This window comes from Anabrus simplex, chromosome 2 (assembly GCF_040414725.1).
Source record: "Anabrus simplex isolate iqAnaSimp1 chromosome 2, ASM4041472v1, whole genome shotgun sequence".
NCBI classification, from domain to species: Eukaryota; Metazoa; Arthropoda; class Insecta; order Orthoptera; family Tettigoniidae; genus Anabrus; species Anabrus simplex.
In genome coordinates this window covers 1,219,891,622-1,219,914,688 of record NC_090266.1, presented here as the reverse complement: position 1 = coordinate 1,219,914,688, position 23,067 = coordinate 1,219,891,622, and the positions used below count along the sequence as shown (strand labels likewise).

Below are 23,067 nucleotides of genomic sequence, written 5' to 3'. Positions count from 1 at the left end.
CAATACGAAGATGGCACCAAATATAATTTTAAGTTAATGTTATGGCATTATTTTATCATATGATTGGCTTTTTACTGCGATTGTCCTTCTCGTCAACATACACTATGCCACTTTCTTATTCATATTGTGAAAAGAGCAGTATATTTTGGACATTCATGGATATTATATTAATTGTCTTTAAAAAAATGTATTTCTGGTAGATTTCTTTACAATATCATACAAAAATAATATTTATAACAACATATAATAAAAATACCGGAGAATATAACAAAACCTGACGTTTTCCTACGTCACATTGTTATTCATACAGATGCCGGTTCTTCAACTAAACATATGAATGAAACGAAACATAGTAGTATAAGTGGATGGTTCGGCCGCCTCCTCCTCCTGAGGCCCTCCTCAGAGGCCTCCTCCTACCGCGGGAAATTTGAATTTTGGCGCGAGATTTGAATTTTGGCGCGAGATTTGAATTTTTAAACAAAGCCACGTGCTTTCTTGACAGCTGCCATTCGCCATCTTGCATCGCTAACCTCAGTGCTGACATCTTAACGCCACATAACCTCAACAACAACGCATCGCTAACCTCAGTGCTGCCATCTTAACGGAACTAAAGCTTATAGGCACGTGGTGGCGGGCAATTTGAAAAATTCTACGTGCATTTTTGACAGCTGCCGTCCGCCATCTTGCATCGCTAACCTCAGTGCTGCCCCCTTTATGGTACTAAACTTTATCGTGGTGGTGGATAATTTAAAACCCACGTGATTTTTTGACAGCTGTCATCCGCCATTTTGCATCGCAAACCTCAGTGCTGCCATCTTTAGCTATTACCGTTGAATGTGGTGGCGGACAATTTGAAAAATTTCACGTGTTTTTTGACAAGCGGCCATCTTTAATCAACAGAGCACCGTGCTGCCATCTTTAGCTACTATCTTTGAAATGTGGTGGCGGCAATTTCCACGTGATTCTTTTGACATCTGTCATTCGCCATCTTGCATCGCTTACCTTAGTGCTGCGATCTTTACGGTACTAAATTTTACAAGTGGGTAATTTAAAATCCACGTGCTTTTTAACAGATGTCATCCTCCATCTTGCATCGCAAACCTCAGTGTTGTCCTCTTTAGCTACTACCATTGAAATGTGGTGGTGGGTAATTTGAAATCCACGTGCTTCTTTGACAGCTGACATCCGCCATCTTTAATCAAGAGAGCATTGCGCTGCTATCTTAACGGCACTACGGGCAATTAAAAAATTCTACGTGCTTTTTTGACAGCCGTCATCCGCCATCTTTAATCAAGAGAGCACTGTGCTGCTATCTTTATGGCACTGCAGGCAGTTTGAAAAATTCCGTCACCTGTCATCCGCCATCTTTAATCAACAGAGCATCGTGCTGCTATCTTTATCGTAGTAGTGGGCAATTTAAAAAATCCATGTGCATCTGCGACCATCTTAAATCAACAAAGCATCGTGCTGCTATCTTTAGCTACGTATATTTAACATGTGGTGGCGGCAATTTGAAATTCTATGTGCTTTTTTGACAAGCGGCCATCTTTAATCAACAGAGCACCGTGCTGCTATCTTTAGCTACTACCTTTGAAATGTGGTGGCGGGTAATTTGAAAAATTCCGTTAGCTATCATCATTAAACACTAAAACTTTAGTGCATTTGCGAACCTAACCTCTCATCTACCATCTTGAAGGAGACTATCCTTATCTTACGACAAGATGCCCCGACGCAAATTAGCTTTTAGAGGCTACTACACAAGATGGCGGCGGCTATTACAGCCTCCTCCTCCTCCTCCTATTCCTCCTCCTCCTCTTCTACCTCCTCCGCCTCCTCTACCTCCTCCTCCTCTGTCAAGGCATAGCTTTATCGAGCATGCATCGCCAAGAAATGAGTGTGCAGCGATAACATCATTGTGCATGTTTAGACTTACGGATTACAAAAGAAGTAATTGAAGTATAACAAGACTAGAATCGAACACTGTACTCGATTATGTTAATTCTACATGTGATTAGAACATTGATTGATGTGTTCAGAACACTAAATAAGTGATCAAGACTAGAATCGAACACTGTACTCGATATCGTTAACTTCAACATATGATCAGAACATTGATTGTTGTGTTCAGAACACTAAATAAGTGATCGAGACTAGAATCGAACACTGTACTCGACACAACATGTGTTTAGAGTATGTCAGGGGATAACTTTGTTCTAAGAAGATCAGATTACGAAAGAAGTGATTAAGACTAGAATCGAACACTGCACTCGATGTCGTTAACTTCAACATGTAAACAGAACATTGTTTGATGTGTTCGGAACACGATACACAATACAACATGTCAGGGGATACCTTTGTTCTAAGAGAAAAAATAATGAGACTAGAATTCTGAACAGCTTGTGCAAGATAGTGGTTGTTATAACCTCCTTCTCCTCTTCCTGCTCTGTCAACATACCCCTATCGAACATACAACGCGATCTTATGAATAAGGCAGTGCACATACTGCGTAGCCAACTAGTTCAGTAAACGATAATATGTATACAGCAAAAGTACAACAACAATGATTTACCTATTGTGAAAATCAAAAAATATAGAAACACACTGTGCACATATCGCGTAGCTAACTCGCTCAGTAAACGATCATATGTATATAGCAAAAGTACAACTTGAATGATTTGCCTAGTGATAAAATCAAGAAACCACGGAAACACACTGTGCGCATATCGCGTAGCTATCTCTCTCAGTAAACGATAATATGTATATAAGTAGTATAATTGGACAGTTCTGCCGCCGCCTCCTCCTCCTCCGGCTCCCAGGGCCCGCTCCTCCTCCCGCGGGAAATTTGAATTGGTAAACATAGCCACGTGCTTTTTGACAGACAACAACGTATCGCTAACCTCACTGCTGCCATCTTGACGGGCCTAAACCTCAGTGGTGCCAACTTAACCTCACTACGGCAAATCATTGAAGTTGTACTTTTGCTATATACATATGATCGTTTACTGAGCGAGTTAGCTACGCGATATGTGCACAGTGTGTTTCTATATTTTTTATTTTTACACTAGGCAAATAATTGAAGTTGTACTTTTGCTATATACATATAATCGTTTACTGAGCGAGTTAGCTACGCGATATGTGCACAGTGTGTTTCTATAGTTTTGGATTTTCACAATAGGTAAATCATTGTTGTTGTACTTTTGCTGTATACATATTATCGTTTACTGAACGAGTTGGCTACGCAGAATGTGCACTGCCTTATTCATAAGATCGCGTTGTATGTTGGATAGAGATATGCCTTGACAGAGCAGGTAGAGGAGAAGGAGGTTATAACAACCACTATCTTGCGCAAGCTGTTCAGAATTCTGGTCTCATTATTTTTTCTCTTAGAACAAAGGTATCCCCTGACATGTTGTATTGTGTATCGTGTTCCGAACACATCAAACAATGTTCTATTCACATGTTGAAGTTAACGACATCGAGTGCAGTGTTCGATTCTAGTCTTAATCACTTCTTTTGTAATCTGATCTTCTTAGAACAAAGTTATCCCCTGACATGTTCTAAACACATCTTGAATCGAGTACAGTGTTCGATTCTAGACTTGATCACTTATTTAGTGTTCTGAACACAACAATCAATGTTCTGCTCACATGTTGAAGTTAACGATATCGAGTACAGTGTTCGATTCTAGTCTTCTTATATTTTAATCACTTCTTTTGCGATCTGATCTTCTTAGAACAGAGGTATTCCTTGACATGTTCTAAACACATGGTGTATCGAGTACAGTGTTCGATTCTAGTCTTGATCACTTATTTAGTGTTCTGAACACATCAATCAGTATTCTAATCACATGTTGAAGATAACAACATCGAGTGCAGTGTTCGATTCTAGACTTGTTATGTTTCAATCTGATTTTCTTAAAACAAAGGTATCCCCTGACATGTTCTAAACACATGTTGTATCGAGTACAGTGTTCGATTCTAGTCTTGATCACTTATTTAGTGTTCTGAACACATCAATCAGTATTCTAATCACATGTTGAAGATAACAACATCGAGTGCAGTGTTCGATTCTAACCTTGTTATGTTTCAATCTAATCTTCCTAGAACAAAGATATCCTCTGACATGTTCTAAACACATGTTGTGTCGAGTACAGTGTTCGATTCTAGTCTAGGTCACTTATTTGGTGTTTTGAAAACATCGATCAATGTTCAAATCACATGTTGAAATTAACAACGTCGAGTGCAGTGTTCGATTTTAGTCTTGTTATGTTTCTTTTGTGATCCACAAGTCTAAACATGCACAATGATATTATCGCTGCACGCTCTTGCCTTGGCAATGCATGTTCGATAAAGCTATGCCTTGACATAGGATGAGGAGGAGGTAGAGCAGGCGGAGGAGGTAGAGGAGGAGGAGGTGGAGGTGGAAGAGTTAGCCATAACAGCCGTCGCCATCTCGTGTATAAGCCTCTAAGCGCTAATTAGCGTCGGAAAGGCCATCTTGTTGTAAAGTAAGGATAGTCTCTTTCAAGATGGTAGATGAGAGGTTAGGTTCGCGAATGCACTAAAGTTTTACTGTTTGATGATGATAGTTAACGGAATTTTTCAAATTACCCGTCACCACATTTCAAAGGTATGTAGCTAAAGATAGCAGCACGGTACTCAGTTGATTAAGGATGGCAGCTGGATAAAATTTCAAATTGCCGCCACCATATGTTAAATGTATGTAGCTAAATATAGCAGCACGATGCTCTCTTGATTAAAGATGGCGGATGACAGCTGTCAAAAAAGCATTTAAATTTTAAATTTCCCACCACCACCACGATAAGGTATAGTAACGTAAGGATAGCAGCACTGAGGTAAGCGATGCAAGATGACGGATTGCAGGTGTCAGAAACACGTAGAAGTTTTCAAATTATCCGCCACCACATTTCAAAGGTAGTAGCTAAAGATAGCAGCACTGAGTTTTGCGATGCAATATGGTAGATGACAGCTGTCAGAAAAGCACTTAGCTTTGTTTGCTCTGTTGATTAAAGATGGCGAATAACAGCTGTCACGTGGAAATTGCTCGCCACCACATTTCAAAGGTATGTAGCTAAAGATGACAACACGGTGCTCTGTTGATTAAAGATGGCTGCTGTCAAGAAAGCACGTGGGTTTTTTCCAAACAATAGCACGTAGAATTTTTCAAATTTCCGCCACAACATTTCAAAGGTAGTAGCTAAAGATGGCAGCACGGTGCTCTGTTGATTAAAGACTACTATCAGAATGCACGTTGATTTTAAATTGCCCACCACCACAACGATAAGGTTTGGTGCCGTAAAGAGGGCAGCACTAGGGTTAGCGATGCGTTGTTGTTGAGGTTTTGTGTCGTTAGGATTGCAGCACTGAGGTTAGCGATGCAAGATGGCGGATGGAAGCTGTCAAAAAAGCACGTGGCTTTGTTTACAAATTTAAATCTCGCGCTAGTAAGGTTTTAGTGCCGTAATGATGGCAGCACTGAGGTTAGCGATGCAAGATGGCGGATGACAGCTTTCAAAAAGCACATGGGTTTGTTTCCAAACAGGAGCACGTGGAAATTGCCGGCACCACATTTCAAAGGTAGTGCCGTAAAGAGGGCAGCACTAAGGTTAGCGATGCAAGATGGTGGATGACAGCTGTCAAAAAATTACGTGGATTTTTCAAATTACCCGCAGTGCCGTAAAGAGGGCAGCACTAAGGTTAGCGATGCAAGATGGCGAATGACAGCTGTCAAAAAAGCACGTGGAAGTTGCCCGCCACCACGTGCCTATAATGTTTAGTGCCGTAAAGATGGTAGCACTGAGGTTAGCGATGCGTTGTTGTTGAGGTGTAGTGCCGTTAAGATGGCAGCTCTGAGGTTTGCGATGCAAGATGGCGGATGACAGCTGTCCAAAAAGCACGTGGCTTTGTTTACAAATTCAAATCTCGCGCTAGTGAGGTTTAGTGCCGTAAAGATGGCAGCACTGAGGTTTAGGTCCGTCCAGATGGCAGCACTGAGGTTAGCGATGCGTTGTTGTTTATAGATGGCGGATGACAGCTGTCAAAAAGCACGTGGCTTTGTTTACAAATTCAAATCTCGCACCAAAATTCAAATTTCCCGCGGGAGGAGGAGGCCTCTGCGGACGGCCGGTAGCGGTGGTGGCGGTGGAGGCCTCTGCTGTGGGCCTGCGACGGTGGCGGCCGCCGAACTCTCCTCTTATACCACTATTGAGTGTTTACGTCTTGTTATTACATTCACGATACACAACTATAAATCAATCATTTCCGTAAATATATAGACACACAGAACTCTTTATAACGAAATTGATTGTGTATGAGTAGGAAAGTGACATACTGTAGTTGCAAGCGCTCTCCGCTCGAATCCAGGACCTTCGAATTAAAAGCATAGTCCTCTACTGCTGGTATAGCGTCGTGTGTACTTTATAATTTGCTCCAAATGCGTTGCTCTTGTTAGCATAGCGCCGATCGGTACAGAGGGTCCTGGGTTCGACTGGTGGCGCATCGTGCAACACATCAAACTACAAGAGGAACACGTAGAAATTAAATGCATCCCTCGATAATTACATGGCCGAGATGACTCCAGAGAAAGAGTCCCTCCTGTACAGATACCTTCTAAACACGTGGTTTTTGTTTCAGGTATGTGTCGACCTGCAGGAGCTCTGCTTCCTGGTGAGTAGTGCGTTATTACTAGAGCTAGAGATTTTAGGTGAAACATTTTGTTTTACTAGATGCGAAAAGTGCAATTTTAAGTGTAAATATTCACACAAACATCACCAATGCTAATTTTAGATCATATAAAAGAACACAAAATTCACTCACGTTATCATATATTAAAAATCTGCCTAAAACAAATCCCAGAACACAATGTTATTTCGTCGCAATAAGACCTCTGTGTCGGTGCGACGTAAAGCAAATAGCAAAAAAAAGTTATTAAAATCATAGGTCCAGAAAACTGTTAAACGGATAACATTTTAATGTTATTTTCAGTGAGGTTGCATACAGTACATAGAAAAGGAATGTTCAACGTCAACAGACTCTGGCTAAGCTCTGCCATCCAGCGCTTCCTTCACATTCATCACAACAGCCCATTTAAGAATTTCGTATAGCCTTTTTATTCTTCACATATTTTGCCCTAGCTATATACGCTGACTTAACAGATGTCATGGGATAGTCCCCTAATAGCGTGTGGGGCCTCCTCTGGCTCTGTGAACTGCACTGAGACGCCGTGGAAGTGAGTCGACAAGTCCCTGGTAGTCATCTGAACGCAGCTGACACCAAATCGTTTGCAGAGCGGCCGCCAATGCTGGTCTGTTCGTGGGTGCAAGATCCATGGCACGGACCCTGCGTTCCAGGACATCCCAGATATGCTCGTTAGGGTTCATATCGGGGCTCCTGGGTGGCCATGGCAATCGTTAGACCTCCGCTGCATGTTCCGGGAACTATTCCCGGGCGACTGGGAGTGATTTGGCGGCGCGTTATCATCTTGAAACACCGCAGAACCGTCTGGGCGCTGGAAGGCCAAAAAAGGGTAGAGATTGTCTCCGAGCAGCTCAACATACCGCGTACCATTCAAAGTCTCTTCCAGAACAACTAGGGGGCCCATTCCATACCAGGAAAATGCACCCCAGACCATAACAGAGACACCAGCGCCCTGGACCACGCCTTCGAGTCAGGCGGGATCCATCGCTTCATGTTGTCTGCGCCATACACGGTGCCTCCCATCGGCATGGTGCAGTTGAAATCGTGATTCGTCCGACCATATCACGCCATTGTTTCAGTGTCCATCCCTGGTGACTGGCGAGAAATGCGCGTCGTTGTGCCCGATAACGTTGGGTTAACAGTGGCACCCGTGTGCGGCGCCGGCTCCCATACCCCATAGAACCTATGTTCCTACGGATTGTCCATTGGGAGACGTGTCTAGCACGGCCTGTGTTGAATTGTGCCGTGATTTGTTGCACGGTTGCCCGTCTGTCACTATTGACAATCCGTCTCAGATGTCGCTGGTCACGGTCATCGAGGGTGGCTAGACGACCGGTCGTTCGTCTGTTGTGGACGGTGACACTCGCATTCAACCATTCACGCTTGATCGTGTGAAGCCGAATTACCGCACCACTTCCGAAATCGCACTTCCCATCCGTCGAGCACCGACCACCATACCCCGTTCGAACGGTGTCAGCTCACGACGACGTTCCGTGTTACACCTGTCACATGCACATCCACTGCTCACAAGGTCTCCTATACAACTGTCGCTGGCACAGGGGGCGTGTGGTGCGCAGACAACACCCCTGCGCGATCCCATGACATTTGCTCAGTAAGTGTACTGACTGCTGTATCAACTGTTATTAATCTATCGCAAATATAGCACCTCAGAACTGACCCGTCGCTCTAAATTGTTTATGAGTTGCACGTATTTTCTCAGCGTTCATTTTCTGTTTCAGCATACTTGATGCTGATACTACACCACACACAGTCAAAGCGTCAAGGATGGGAAGTAGTTCAACAATCAAGCTCCCGATCAGTTCATTATGGGGAGCCTACGATTCTAGCGACGAATTACGGAACTACACAGTTCAAAAAATGAGGGGAACATGTTTTGTAACGTCTGGTATGTGAACGTTAATTTGGTACATGGGGCTCCAATGGTCGTACAATATACTGTGCCCTTGTAAAGGCACCCAATGCGGTGGTCTTTTTTCTTGATATGTGCGCCTGCTGCTCCTGTAAATAATGACATTTAAAAAAATACCTACCGCTGCATGTAGACTCTTCTTCCTCAGAGGTGGTGCGTCCCTAATATCCCACGGGTTGATGGGCCACACGTCGATCGGGGGGTGAGGAAATGAAAGATGGGGTAAACTAAGCTATAAATGACGGTACCCAAAGACTGAATTAAAATTTAAATAAATAAAATGATTTATTGAACAAAATGCAAAGTGTAAAAATTGAAAGTAAAATGGTGAAAAATAAAATAATGTGAAATGAAATAAAATTATAAACAATTAAAAGATCTACCTTACAATAACTCAATTATCTGCCTTAATAAATTTCGACTGATGGTCGACCAAATTTAAATATTCTAGATTACGTCGAATCACTGTCTCCATGACGATGACGTGAACAAATTCAAACACTGGTCAGAAATACCACCTCATTTGAATAACTGATTTGTAATACATTAGAAAATGTCCTCTCAAAATAAACTTGCGTAGTTGTTAAGTCATTAAATTGACACTGACTCAGAGGTGTTTATCAAATATTTAACCCATATGCAAATTCAGTTGGGAAACACCCAACTCTAAAATAATCATGGAATGCACTAACCATGTGTGACAAATAAAAGAAAGAAAAGATAACAAAACAACCATGAACATTGTACTTCATCTGCCACATAACCATTGCCACATTTTTTAACTACTCATGGCTGAAAACAAGAAAATTTATCGAAACATGAACCTGAGTGTTACAATCACTCTTTTAATTAGTTAAACCTTACTTGCATGACTGTGATAGCCTGGACCTCTTAAAATACTAAAATTAATTTGGCCAAGTGCCTCATGTTTACATCTCAAATGAAAGCGATCCCTTTACATTATTAATTTTACTTAATTTGCCGCTGCCTGCATTTTCATTGCGAATTCATATTTGTGGTACCACCACTAGATGGAGGCAGATCCCATCTCATTTATATAATCCATTTGCGGCACTTCTGATACAACTGCTTATTAAAGATCGCTTCATTTTCCTAACTGAAATGTAGTGGATTTCTAAGGCTTGGTGGTTACCGACTGTCCGGTATGAGCATACCACTACTATGGTTTTGACTATGAACTAATCGATGATCTCTTACCCTAACACATGAAATCTTATTTACATAAATGAACATGTCAGTGGAGAAACACTGCTCCAAAATACTGAAATCAAAAATAACCTGACTACACCTATTCTATTTACATAAATCAAATACAAACAATTCACGTATGATCAGATTCTAAAATAATACGGTGATAAAAAATACACAAAGAAAGGATAATAATAACAAAAATCTAGATCCCAAACATCGCTGCCTGCTGAAAGTTTAAAAACAAAAAATATAAAAGCGCAAATATCGGAGTATAAAGAAAAATTTACCCTGCTTCAAGTAACACAATATGTGAATTTGATGGCAATCTTCTAACCTCAGACAAAAAAATGTCTGGCCACGACACTATGCAACCTTTACGGACAATAATTACTGGTATTACATGTCATCCATGATTCTACATGACTGTCAAAACACACATTGATTCGTCGCTCTGTTCACACATTACCTCGCTCTAACTTGAATATTTTCCGAGCATCTACTTTCCCTGGAAACTATTTGAAACAATACAGGCTTTCCGCCTACAACCACCTCACATGTCGTCATATATTTAACACTCTCGGTTGAATTATTCATCTCTCAGTTCTATTTATTCATCAATATTCTCGACGTAGTAACTCATAATACGGCCTCGCTCGTATCAGACGGGCGAAATAACTGTCGTTCACATCTCTATTTCTTACGACACTGTTCATGACATGGTCCAATTATCACATTTCCATTTTCAACGCAGATCATCAGGGATATTATTATTCACTTTGCTCGATCTTTTGATCATCCTCCGCTTCACATATTATGAAATATCAGAGCTAACTTTTCAATGGCTTCCTGACACTAACTATTTTATTGAAATAACGAGATTGCCTCTCAAAAACACGGCTATAGAAATGTGTAACCGCATTTACACACAGAAATAAACACTCGCTTGTCAACCAAATAGTCGCGAAAATACACGGTATGAGAGCTACCGGAAACGGTCATCTGAATAATGATTACAACATGAAACAATAAACTGAATGCGCTAGTAGCAAAAGTAAACATTAAAAATCAACAATGGCATCTACAAAATCATAACGTCAACAAAAATATCGCTCATAACCAGCGTTATAATAACATTATATTATAATTATCATTATTATATTTACAAATCTGCACTACACTTATTTAAAACTCAAGTAAAATGGGATTCTCAAGTGTCAAAATGACTTACTTCAAAATGATCCAGAAATAAAAATGCAAAACACATTTACTTAAAGAAAGTACGCAAATAACACTTGCTCACACTTATTATTATTATTATTATTATTATTATTATTATTATTATTATTATTATTATTATTATATTTATTATTATTGCGTGAATTATTTACAATCCTATCTAACAATCTAAGCTACATTTTGATCATCGATTAGTTCATAGTCCTACATATTTATTTATACATTTTGTTGCTCATTACCTTAGTGCTGGAGGCAGGTTGGATCACCCTCCGGGCTCTATCATGATGAATTAGTATTCCATCTTGAAGCTGATGTGGTAAACCGAAATATCACACGTACATACTTGATACATTTTTATGATGGCGTTGCACACGTCCACATTTACATAAACACTCGCATTTTCTAGCACTCCAATGAAGATTATACAATAACACTGCATTAAACACCTGACGTGAAGTCGAAAGTCTGCTCTCCGCTACCTGCCTGGCCTCCTGCTGTGTCTCTCACGCCCCTCTCAGTTTGTTTGTGTAAGGCTTACTGGTTATTCACCTCCTCTGAACATAACATTGGACTCAAGGTCTTAGCACAAAGTCTTTCTCCTCCCTGTAACTGCTTTAACTAATTCTGCTCCCGTAATATCTCGCTTGCCATAATAATTCTTTGAAAATGATGAAAACAAGTTAAATGTAATATTCCCAATGATGTGTGGAGAATTTTTATACTAATCGTCCTGCAAAATATGACCTTTCCACAGAATATCAGAACTACACGTAGATTAGGGAAAATTTTATGCAGTTACGTGTTACGACGTGATCCATTGTCCCTCTCGGTTTGTTCGTGTAAGTTCATTTAAGGCAAGTGTTAAAAAATATAACTATCATTGTCATTTGATACTTCAATTGCCTGATTATCTCTGCATAAGTTCAAATTAAATAAAAGTTTGTCCAAGTGTTCATTTCTCCTAACATATTACTCTCACAAGTAAATACATTCCTCACTCGGCTCCCAACAAGTGTCTCTGATCGCATTCCTACAAGACTCAGAATTCACACAAGAAAAACGTTCATACACGAACTGACTGAACTAACTCCGTACAAGACTGGATTAAACACTGAAGATTCACCACACTGCTCGTTGGTTTTGTAAACAGTCCTCCCCCACTTCGAAAATAGTTCTGTGGAAGGGATGTGGCGTAATAATCTTGCACTTGGGACCGATTTATCATACGTGCGTAGGTTAAAGTTTTAGGAAATATGTTCAAAACATTCCTAATTTTGGTCCGTTTTACGTGTTACATTGCGCTACGAGAAACGATCACAGGGTAATTCATACGACGGCGCGCGTCACTGGCTCTATTTTCTACCAGAGGATGGCGTCTTCCCGCCATGACGGTTCACTTCCTGGGCGATACCACCCTTCCATGTAAAGTTGAAAATTCCTTAATTAATCACTAATTAATCACACATTTGCACTGATAAATCCTCAAATATTGTTTGGAAGTCAGGACACCATTTTCCACAACTACTCCGGGCTCCAAATCGCGAAATACTGGCTGTAGATTCCCGCTATGACAAAACATTTAAATTTGCAATTTTGTGATTGGCTGAGACGTTCGCGCTCTTCGCAGCATGGACGCTTCCATTTCCTGCCAAGGGATGACGGATATTATTTTCTTTCTCTCTCACACCTCTAAGTAGGTCAAGTTCCTCCGTGCCGATTCCCGTGGGAACCGGGTAGAAAGTTTCCACTTCTCGTCGGCATCATAAAACATTATTAGATGTACCACTTAGGCCTGCTATATGCTGTCTGTGCCTTAAGACGTGTTCTGCGGATCTTCTTGCAGTCTGAACGGCGCCAGAATGTTGCTTTGTGAGACTGCCAGCTTTCCCCAGCCTACTGCTCTATTCCAATGTGCGAATTATTAAACATTTAATTCATGCATATTACTTACGCACATTCGCTTATGGGTGCAATACATTGAGACCTGAGCTACTCAGGGTATGTCAAATCGAAATTATACCCCATCTGTAGGCGTAGCCATGCATTAAACTGTCAGGTGACCCCTCAAAACAAAGTGAATAGCGGTGCGTCCGTGTGTCGTCGTGAGATACACAGACTACTGCGGTCATTTGAGCACGTTGTACGTAAACCAACACATCCCATTAGACATGTTAACGAGGTTCAAGTCGCAAGGGCCGTCACTTTGATCCAGAAAGAATTGACTTTTCGTCGTGTTGCTGTGGATTTCGATGTCTCTCCCTCAGTTATCCAACGTTTGTGGAATCGCAACAATGAGACACGCCAGTTCACAAGAAGGGTTGGACAAGGTCGTGGACGCATGACTACCCCACAGGATGACCGATATCTGCCCATCTGTGCGTTGCGGCGTCGTTCAGCAACTGCTAGAGAACTGGAACAAGACCTCAGGAGGGTCACTGGAGTCATCGCGTCTGACCAGACAGTAAGAAACAGGTTAAGAGAAGTGTCCTTATGACCCAGACGTCCTGTTCGAGTGTCCCTTTTAACGCAGCAACATCGCGCAGCTCGCCTTCGGTTTGCCCGTACCCACGTCAACTGGCAACTTCGCCAATGGAGACCTGTGTTGTTTACAGACGAGTTCAGATTTCCCCTGACACCGCGTGATGGACGTCAACGTGTATGGAGACGCCGTGGTGAGCAGTACAAGCCAAATATTGTCCAGGAAGACGAGCGATTCGGGCATGGTTATGTGTTGGTGTGGGGTGGCAACAGTATTGATGGCCGTACGGATCTTATCGTCGTTCGTGGTAATCTTATCGCTGCGGGGAACATCGAGCAGATACTGCTACTATGTGTTGGTTACTGCATATGGTGTTGGTCCTCAATTCGTACTCATGCACGACAATGCCAGGTCTCATGTAGCGCGCATCACCAGAGCTGTCTTGGGAGTACTGGTCATTCAACAGATGGAATGGCCAGCAGTGAGTCCCGACCTTAATCTCATCAAGCATGCGTGGGATAGGCTTGACAGAAGTGTTCGTGGGCGTCCTGTTCCACCACAGACTCTCCAAGACCTCGAACAGTCTTTTATCGCGGTGCGTGTCATGTCTACATCGTAGTGATCTTGCTCGTTTTGAAGGAGGACTGTTATCACTTTGTTTTCGCCCCTATTTGGACATTTCTGTTTGTGTTCTGAAAATGAACGCGAATCATCGATGTTCTTTTGTATACTTTAACAGTAAAGAATAAAGGTTTAGTTGATAATATACCTGGATAGAGGTATTGTTTTGTGGAGCATGCCATACGTTCAAAAATATTTTCCCCTAATATTCTTGAACTGTGTGCATAGAATCTAGAACCAACCTTTACGGGCGAAATGTTCAGCTTTTCTTGTTTAATTTCTTCGGGAATAAAATGCAACAAAAGAGACAAAACAAGTATTACACAAGTGGAAAAAGGTGCCGACATTAAGAAATGGTGCAAAAAGGTGCTAGCGTGGAGAAAAGGTGCAAAAACGTGCACCTAAAACACAGTTAAGGGTGTTCACGTGTTTTCTTTCCAAGAGAAGCTAATTTGGGCATTTTAATACCGAAAAAGAATTAAGGTGCAGCACCTAAAATTCCTAGCTTACTATCTTGATAATACGAGATGTTTGTGCCTTGTGATGAGAGCCTACTGCATTCGACATTCGGAGGTGTTACAATGTGTTAACAGAGAGTGTTTGACACCAGTTATCATTTTATCCTCGTTCGCCTCTGACTCTGATAGTGACTGTGGCTCCGATACAACAAGTACTGTGTCACGTCCGTATGATTCGGATTCCATGTACAACTATAAATCGTGCTTGTTTTTTCCCGACGCTCAATATATTAGACATTGTCTTCAGAATAGTCTTGCAATGACCCCATACCATTTCTTCCTGATAGGCAGTGAGCGAGTTAGCTACGCGGTTTTGGTTACTTGCATTCGGGAATGGTGGGTTCGAATTCCACCGTCGGCAGCCCTGAGAGTGGTTTTCCGTGGTTTACCATTTTCATTATTTCTTCTTTCTTAATCCGGTACCGAGCGAGTTGGCCGTGCGGTTAGAGGGGTGCAGTGGTGAGATAGTGGGTTCGATCCCCACTGTCGGCAGCTCTGAAAATGGTTTTCCGTGGTTTTCCATTTTCACATCAGTCAAATGCTGGGGACTCACCTTAAATAACGCCACAACCACTTCCTTCCCACTCCTAGGGCTTTCCTATCCTATCGTTCCCAGAAGACCTGTTCGTGCCGGTGCCACATAAAGCAGGGTTGGTTTTCCCCTCGGATTCTGCCGCCTTTGGGTCGGGCGTACAACTGAGGCGGCCTTACCTGCTGTGCTGAACAGAGGTCTTGTTGGGTGGTGGGAAGGAAGCGGAGCCATCCCGGAATTTACCTGGAGAAGGAGTGGAAACCACGGAAAACAGCTTGCAGGATGGCTGAGGTGGGAATCGAATCCTTTCTACTGAGCTGACCTCCCGAGGCTGAGCGGACCCCGTTCCAGTCCTCGTACCACGTTTCAAATTGCATGGCACAAATGGGAATGGAACCCGGGCCTGAAGCTAATCACATAACAGGCACGACTGTGCGATGTCTACTCATCTCATCGTACGCTAAGAGAATTGTAATAATATTTCGCGGCCTTCACATTATTGCATGGAGCTAAGTGAAAAGCAAATATTACAAGACTTTCAAACAGCGCGTGCGAATTGTCTGAGCTGAGAAAAGAGACCGACGTCTATTGTAAGCTCCGAGGATTTTTGTTTTTGGAATGGAAACTTCCGTTTTAAAGCCCTCTACCACCATAATTCACCCTATGCTAGCCAAGCGAGGAACCATATCAAACGTACGCCGTTTTCTTTGTCGCTGAGTGAGGATCGGTTGCCGTCCCAACTGTATATGAAGACGAGACTGTTGGAACAGTTAAGTGTTCTCCGTTTGCGTTTTTTCATTAGCAAATTCGACTATGACCTTAATATAGAACAATACAAAAATCGCGTGAAAATTGCATTCAGCGCCCCTAGCGGCAGCGGAGAGACAGTTAGTTAGGGTGACTGTAATCTACTATATGTGTTGTGATGGCAATTATCGTCCATCTTACCAACATTACTTCAGCATGCAGTAGCGGCGATTGGTAATTATAAATGGGCGGGTGGACGGGAATGTACAGACAAGAAAACGTAGCCGGGTTTGAGGGATATAGCTGCTGGGGGGGGGGGGGGGGCGTATATAGGCCTAGATTAAAACTGGAAAAAAAAGCTACACAGTGGAAAGTTTTTGATGCTCTCTGAAGGAATTTCGACAGAGAGGTAAAGGTTGACAGTTTAGCAATGCTATAGAGTACAACATTCAACAAAGGAACAATATTACACATGCATTACAAGCACTACAGTACACGGTAAGAAAGTAACAGGCAAGCGGGTGGATCATACCACAACTCGCTGCGGTGCCAGACAAACCGGCCAGCCGCGACCAACATTTTGTGCGTATTTCTGCTAATAATTTTGTTAATAATTAAAGAGTCCGCCTCTGTGGTGTAGTGGTTAGTGTGATTAGCTGCCACCCCCGGAGGCCCGGGTTGGATTCCGGCTCTGTGAAGAAATTTGAAGAGTGGTACCAGGGCTGGAACGGGGTCCACTAAGCGTCGGGTGGTCAACTGAGTAGAGATGGGTTCGATTCTCACCTCAGCCATCCTGGAAGTGGTTTTACGTGGTTTCCCACTTTTCCTCCTGGTAAATTCCGGGATGGCACCTAACTTAGGCCACGGCCGCTTCCTTCCCTCTTCCTTGTCTATCCCTTCCAATCTTCCCATCACCCGTCCGGCTCCATGGCTAAATGGTTAGCGTGCTGGCCTTTGGTCACAAGGATCCCGGGTTCGATTCCAGGCAGGGTCGGGAATTTTAACCATAATTGGTTAATTTCGCTGGCACGGGGGCTGGGTGTATGTGTCGTCTTCATCATAATTTCATCCTCATCACGACGCGCAGGTCGCCTACGGGGGTCAAATCAAAAGACTTGCATCTGGCGAGCCGAACTTGTCCCTCGGACACTCCCGGCACTAAAAGCCATACGCCATTTCATTTTTCCCATCACCCGCAAGGCCCCTGTTCAGCATAGCAGGTGAGGCCGCCTGGTCATCCTCCCCAGTTGTATCCCCGACCCATAGTCTAAAGCTCCAAGACGGTAGAGGTGGGATCCCTCCCTGAATCCGAGGGAAAAACCGACCCTGGAGGGTAAACAGATAAAGAAGAAGAAGAATTAAATAAAATAAAGGAAGGAAGTAGCTGATGAGACAACAAGGCTTGTACAGATTGCTTTTCTTAATCTATATATATAAAATAACATGTACTGACTGACTGACTGACTGACTGACTGACTGACTGACTGACTGACTGACTGACTGACTGACTGACTGATTCATCATCGCCCAGCCAAAACTACTGGACAGAACGAAATGAAATTTAGGGGATACATTTATATTAGAGTGCAGGTGCTCCTTAAGGGAGGATTTTAGGATATTCCGTCGATTAGGGGGTGAAACAGGGAGTGGAGGTGAATTATTTAAATGAGCATATTTATATCTCAAATTACTTAAAAGTTTACAGACGTAAAAATTGGTATTTGTTGTATTGGTATTTGTTGTACTTTTTATGTTTTGGAAAATCCCTTTAAGGGGAGTGAAAAAAAGGGGAAATGGGGTTGAATACCTTTTATGAGGATACTTATATATAAAAACCTGAAGATGTTACAGACATGAAAATTGGTCGTTGGAATCTCCTTTAGAAATAAAGAAACAGGATTTTTTTTATTTTGGAAAATCCAATTAATGGGGGTTGAACAGGAGTGACAAATGGTGTGAATTATTAAAAAGATTATATCTACAGTATATCTCAGAAAAGTAAATTGTAACAGACGTAAACATTGGTATTTGGAATCTTCTGTAAATGTAAAGAAATATAGATAATTTATTTTCGGGAAATCCACTTAAGGGGAACTGGAAAAGGGGGTGATTTTTTTTACAATTGGCTTATGTCGCACCGACACAGATAGGTCTTATGGCGACGATGGGATAGGAAAGGCTTAGGAGTGGGAAGGAAGTGGCTGTGGTTCAGTCCACACCATTTGCCTGGTGTGAAAATGAGAAACCGCGGAAAACCATATTCAGGACTGCCGACAGTGGGATTCGAACCCACTATCTCCCGAATACTCGGTACTGGCCGCACTTCAGCGACTGCGGCTATCGAGCTCGGTGCGGTGAATTCTTAAAATGAAAATATCTACAGAACATCTCACAAACTTAACATGTTACAGACGTGCAAATAGGTATTTTTAATCTCTTTTAAAAATAAAGAAACATGTATTTTTTGTTTCCAAAAACACTTAAGGGGAAGGGGGTAAAAAGAACTGAAAAGGGGATTTCATTCTTCTTATTAGGATAGTGATATCTCAAAAACTGAAAATGTTACACAGGTGAAAATTGGTATTTGGATTCTCCTTTAAAAATGAAATCATATGTATTTCTTTGTTTTCGGAAAATGCACTGAATGGGGGGTAAAGGATTTGAAAAATTAGTTGAATTCTTTGTATGAGGATACTTATATTTCAAAATACTAAAGATATTGCAGACGTGAAATTTGGTATTTGGAATCTCCTTCAAAAATAAAGAAACATGTATTCTTTCGTTGTCAGAAAATACACTTTAGGGGGTAAAAGAATTGAAAATAAGTTGAATTATTTGTATGAGGATACTTATATCCAAAAACCTAAAGATGTTGCAGACGTGGAAATTGGTATTCGGAATCCATTTTAGAAATAAAGAAACACGCATTTTCGGAGAAAATTAACCTGGGGGGTAGGAGGTGAGAAAGGAGATGCATTAATTTTATGAGGATATACATATCTCAAAAATTGAATGTTACAGACGTGAAAATTAGTATTTAGAATCTACTTTACAAATAAAGAAACACAGATTTTGCCGGGGGGGGGGGCGCCAATCAACTTAAGGGGGGTGGGAGGTGAAAAGGAGTTGAATTCTTTTTATGAGGATAGTTATATCTCAGAAACTGAAGATGTTACAGACACGAACATTTGTATTTGGAATCTTCTTTCAAAGAAAAGAAACACGTATTCTTTTGTATTCGGAAAATCCACTTAAGGAGCGGGGGTTAAAGAATTGAAAAATTAGTTGAATTATTTGTATGAGGATACGTAGATCTAAAAGAAACTAAAGATGTTACAGACGTGAAAATTGGTATTTCGAATCTCTTTTAAAAATAAAGAAACATGCGTTTTGGTTGTTTTCCACTTGAATAATTAATGTTACTGGCTTTACGTCCCACTAACTACTTTTACGGAGACGCCGAGGAGCCGGAATTTAGTGCCGCAGGAGTTCCTTTACGTGCCAGTAAATCTACCAACACGAGGCTGACGTATTTGAGCATCTTGAAATACCACAGGACTGAGCCACTCAGCCCGGCTTTTTCACCTGAGAGAAGTATGCAGTTCTATGTCGCATGGTTATCTTAGCCCCAAAAGGCAATGCAACAGACGTGGTTTACAGAGTTTCTAGGATAAATGAAACTCAATTTTTCGGTGAGTTTTATACTTTATTGATTTTCAGATAATATCTTTGTACAGTACTGAGGAAAGATTACTTTTAACAAATTCGAAATCCACGCGAGGGAAGCCGCGGGTAACTGCTAATAATTCATATAATTCCTGGTTTCAGCAGGCTAAAATTGAATTAAAAAGGTAAAGTTTTCTCCGCATTGGCGGGGGAGGAGACTGCGCCCCTAATCACCGCTACTGTCAACATGGCTGGCCATAATATGTGTTCAATGTTGTAAAAAATCGATGTAAATCTTATGTTCGTTTTTCAAGGTACTTTTCGGGTACGCATACTTTACTGTGGGTTAGAGGTGCCATACCTGCATGTCACCCGGATCTGAGTGTTGAGATGGCGACCCTGGTCTAGAAAACCAAGTATATCGGCCGAATGGTCAGCTATAGTGGCTTTCGGTTCAGACGGTTCGAATCCGGGCCGCGTTTGATTAATTGCTATAGCTCGGGGGCTGGGTACTTGTGATCATCCTACCAAGCCCCACACAGGGTTGGCATCAAGTAGGCATCCCGCCGTAGAGAAGGCCCTTTTAATGCAACGAAATAAGTCGGCTGCCAGATCGAAGTCATTTTGGTGTAATCATTTTGCACTTTTCAGTTACATCATTTAAAAAGAGAAAATATGCATACAGGAGTAAGAGTCAGAATCACGTCACAGATGTCTGGTGTCATTTTCTTTTGGGCTGAAGTTGAGACTACATCATGGATATCATATATCTTCGTATTCAAGTTATCCTCCGTGTAATTTGTTTCATTTGTTCTCAATTGTAATGTTTCTTTTCGCGCGTTAGAGGTTGGTAGCCCTGGCGAAGCGTTGTGTGGCGCGCGTGCAGAGCAGACAGGCTAGGCAGGCCAGTAGTCGACAGCCCGGCCAGCTGTGTGTGCGTGTTGCGAGGCTCTGCTGAGCAGTGCGATGGTAGCAGTCACTTCATTGATTAAATCCTGATGATGGGTGTGCGTGTGCTTTCTCATCATGTTGTGTCGCGCCAGTGTGTGTGAGTGTATTAAGTGATGTCTGTTCGCGTCAGTGGGGTATACCTCGTGCCTCCAGCCCAGTCTGAGAAAGGTGGCAGTGGTGCTAATGAGAGTGGGGGTGTGGTGGCGGCTGTAACCATAGTGACCCCACAGAGGAGCAATAGTTTGGATTACCTGAACTTTGAAGAGAAGCGTCAGCTAATAGCATCTTCACTCTCCCTATCTGATTTTCTACAGCATGGACAAGCAGCTGCAGCTAAAGGAGTCGCTGCTACCAAAGTCATTGTCGGTAAGACATAATAACGGTTCTTGTACTACTTATATTATGTACTTCGTTGCTTGAATTATTTCGGTGCTATTTTGTCTTTCTTTTATTGAGCCTACGTGGGATAATTAAAATAAGAGTTTAAATCATTGAAGCCATTTTGTTTCTCACATTAGAGCATTATTCCGAATGCGGTACAAAATTTCAACAAAAGTTTAACGCATAAACGGTGAAGTTCCAGAGGTTTTTTCATATATATATATTCCAGGTTCGAATCTTCTTCTACCGCTTTTTTCACATCTGTGGGGTCGCGGGCGCGAATTGTGTCACACATGTGGATGTGGCCCTGTTTTACGACCGGATGCCCTTTTTGACTTCAACCCTTTTTGGAGGGATGTAATCACTATTACGTGTTTCTATGGGCTTTTGTGAGATGGGATGCTGTATGATTATGAAGAGGAAAGTGTTGGGACAGACACAAATACCCAGTCGCCGAGCCAGAAGAATTAATCAGACGCGATTAAGATCCCCGACCCAACTGGGAATCGGACCCGGGACTCTCTGAACCGAAGGCTTCAACGCTGACCATTCAGCCAGTAAGTCGGACATATTCCAGCTTCGAATATTATTCTGAAAGTAAAACTGTATTGGTACAAGTTTCTCTTTCCATTACATTATCCTTCTTTGAGAGACGAAGCAAACACTTTCCTGATAATAAAGAGTAACGTCACAAATCGCTGGTGCAAGTTCATGCATACATTTACATTCCGTAGATTCACTAGTGTTCCCTGAAGTGGAGCGTAACTTTTTTTTCTGCAAGTCAGTTGTCTGCCAGAAGTTGGTCTGCATTGTGACTGCATGACATCGCTTGCTCGCTTCGTCCAGCCCTTGGGAGCCTCAACGGAGCATAATAGTAGGTTTCCTGTCTGTTACGAAACCAGTGTTCGCTCACGTCAAACCATGCATGTAGAATAGGAAGGAAAGCAACAGATCTATCTTTTTTGTGTTACTTGTGAATTACATGAATAGCACACCACATTTGGTCATCAGACTGATTTCGCACAGTTTAATAATAATAATTGCAGCCAATGTGCATCTAATGTTTGTGGACTCTTGATGTTTCTGTAGTCCTGAAAATGTTTTTCCATGGTTTCCCCATTTACACAGTAGGCAGATGCTGGGGCTGTGGACGCTTCCTTCCCTATTCATGTGTCGTCGAAACCCTTCGATGTGCTAGCGCGACGTTACACTAGAAAAATTATCGTTCAATGTGTTTCAGCATGTCAAAACGTAGCCTAGAGATGGTCTTTTTTATTACTCAGGCGTTAATATTTAATCGAAAAATTATAATGATTTATCAGGATAATGTATTTTTGGTAAACCTACACGTATGCTATATACAGTAAAATTATATAAGATTAGTGGTGCATGAGAACAGTGATAGGCCCGCCTTCTCGGGGGGCGGGGGTGAGATTATATTATAACATTGTTGGATATATATTGCACATTACTGAATAAGCGTACCGGCCGAGTTGGCCGTGCGGTTAGGAGCGCGCAGCTGTGAGCTTGCATCCGGGAGATAGTGGGTTCGAATCCCACTATCGGCAGCCCTGAAGATGGTTTTTCGTGGTTTCCCATTTTTACACCAGGCAAATGCTGGGGCTGTATTTTAATTAAAGCCACGGCCGCTTCCTTCCCACTCCTGACCCTTTCCTATCGTCGCCACTAAGACCTATCTGTGTCGGTGCGACGTAAAACCACTAGAAAAAAAACTGAAAAGCGTGAACAATGGAAATGCAATTTAAACCACCCAGCGAGTTGGTTGCGCTGTACAAGCCATGTGGCAGTAAGATTGCATTTGGTAGATGGTTTATTCGAACTCCACAATCAACAGCCTTCAGAATGGTTTTCTATGGTTTCCCCATTTTCACACCAGGAAAGTGCTGTCAACGGCCGCTCTCTTCCACTTCATAGCACTTTCCCATTCCATTATCGAAGGAAACATATCTACAAATAAGTTCATGCGGCGCTGAACTGCTAGCAAAATGACCAAGTAGTATGTGCGTCTCACATTGTTCATTTTGTAGTGTAACTTGCCGTTTTCTTCCAGTGTTTAG

At 42.1% G+C, this 23,067-nt stretch overlaps 1 protein-coding gene across 4 annotated transcripts in view; it reads left to right on the top strand.

The window, feature by feature from the left end:
• LOC136864808 (phosphatase and actin regulator 2) overlaps nt 1–23,067 on the top strand; it is a 1,136,936-nt gene that overhangs the window by 282,173 nt on the left and 831,696 nt on the right. For 2 of the 4 annotated variants that reach the window (XM_067142230.2, XM_067142231.2), the window contains one exon: nt 6,654–6,686. In XM_067142230.2, coding sequence (XP_066998331.2) covers nt 6,654–6,686 — 33 coding nt within the window. Of the gene's footprint in view, nt 1–6,653; nt 6,687–20,570; nt 20,975–23,067 lie in introns of those variants that run through there. The other 2 variants (XM_067142232.2, XM_067142229.2) reach the window with 1 other exon arrangement.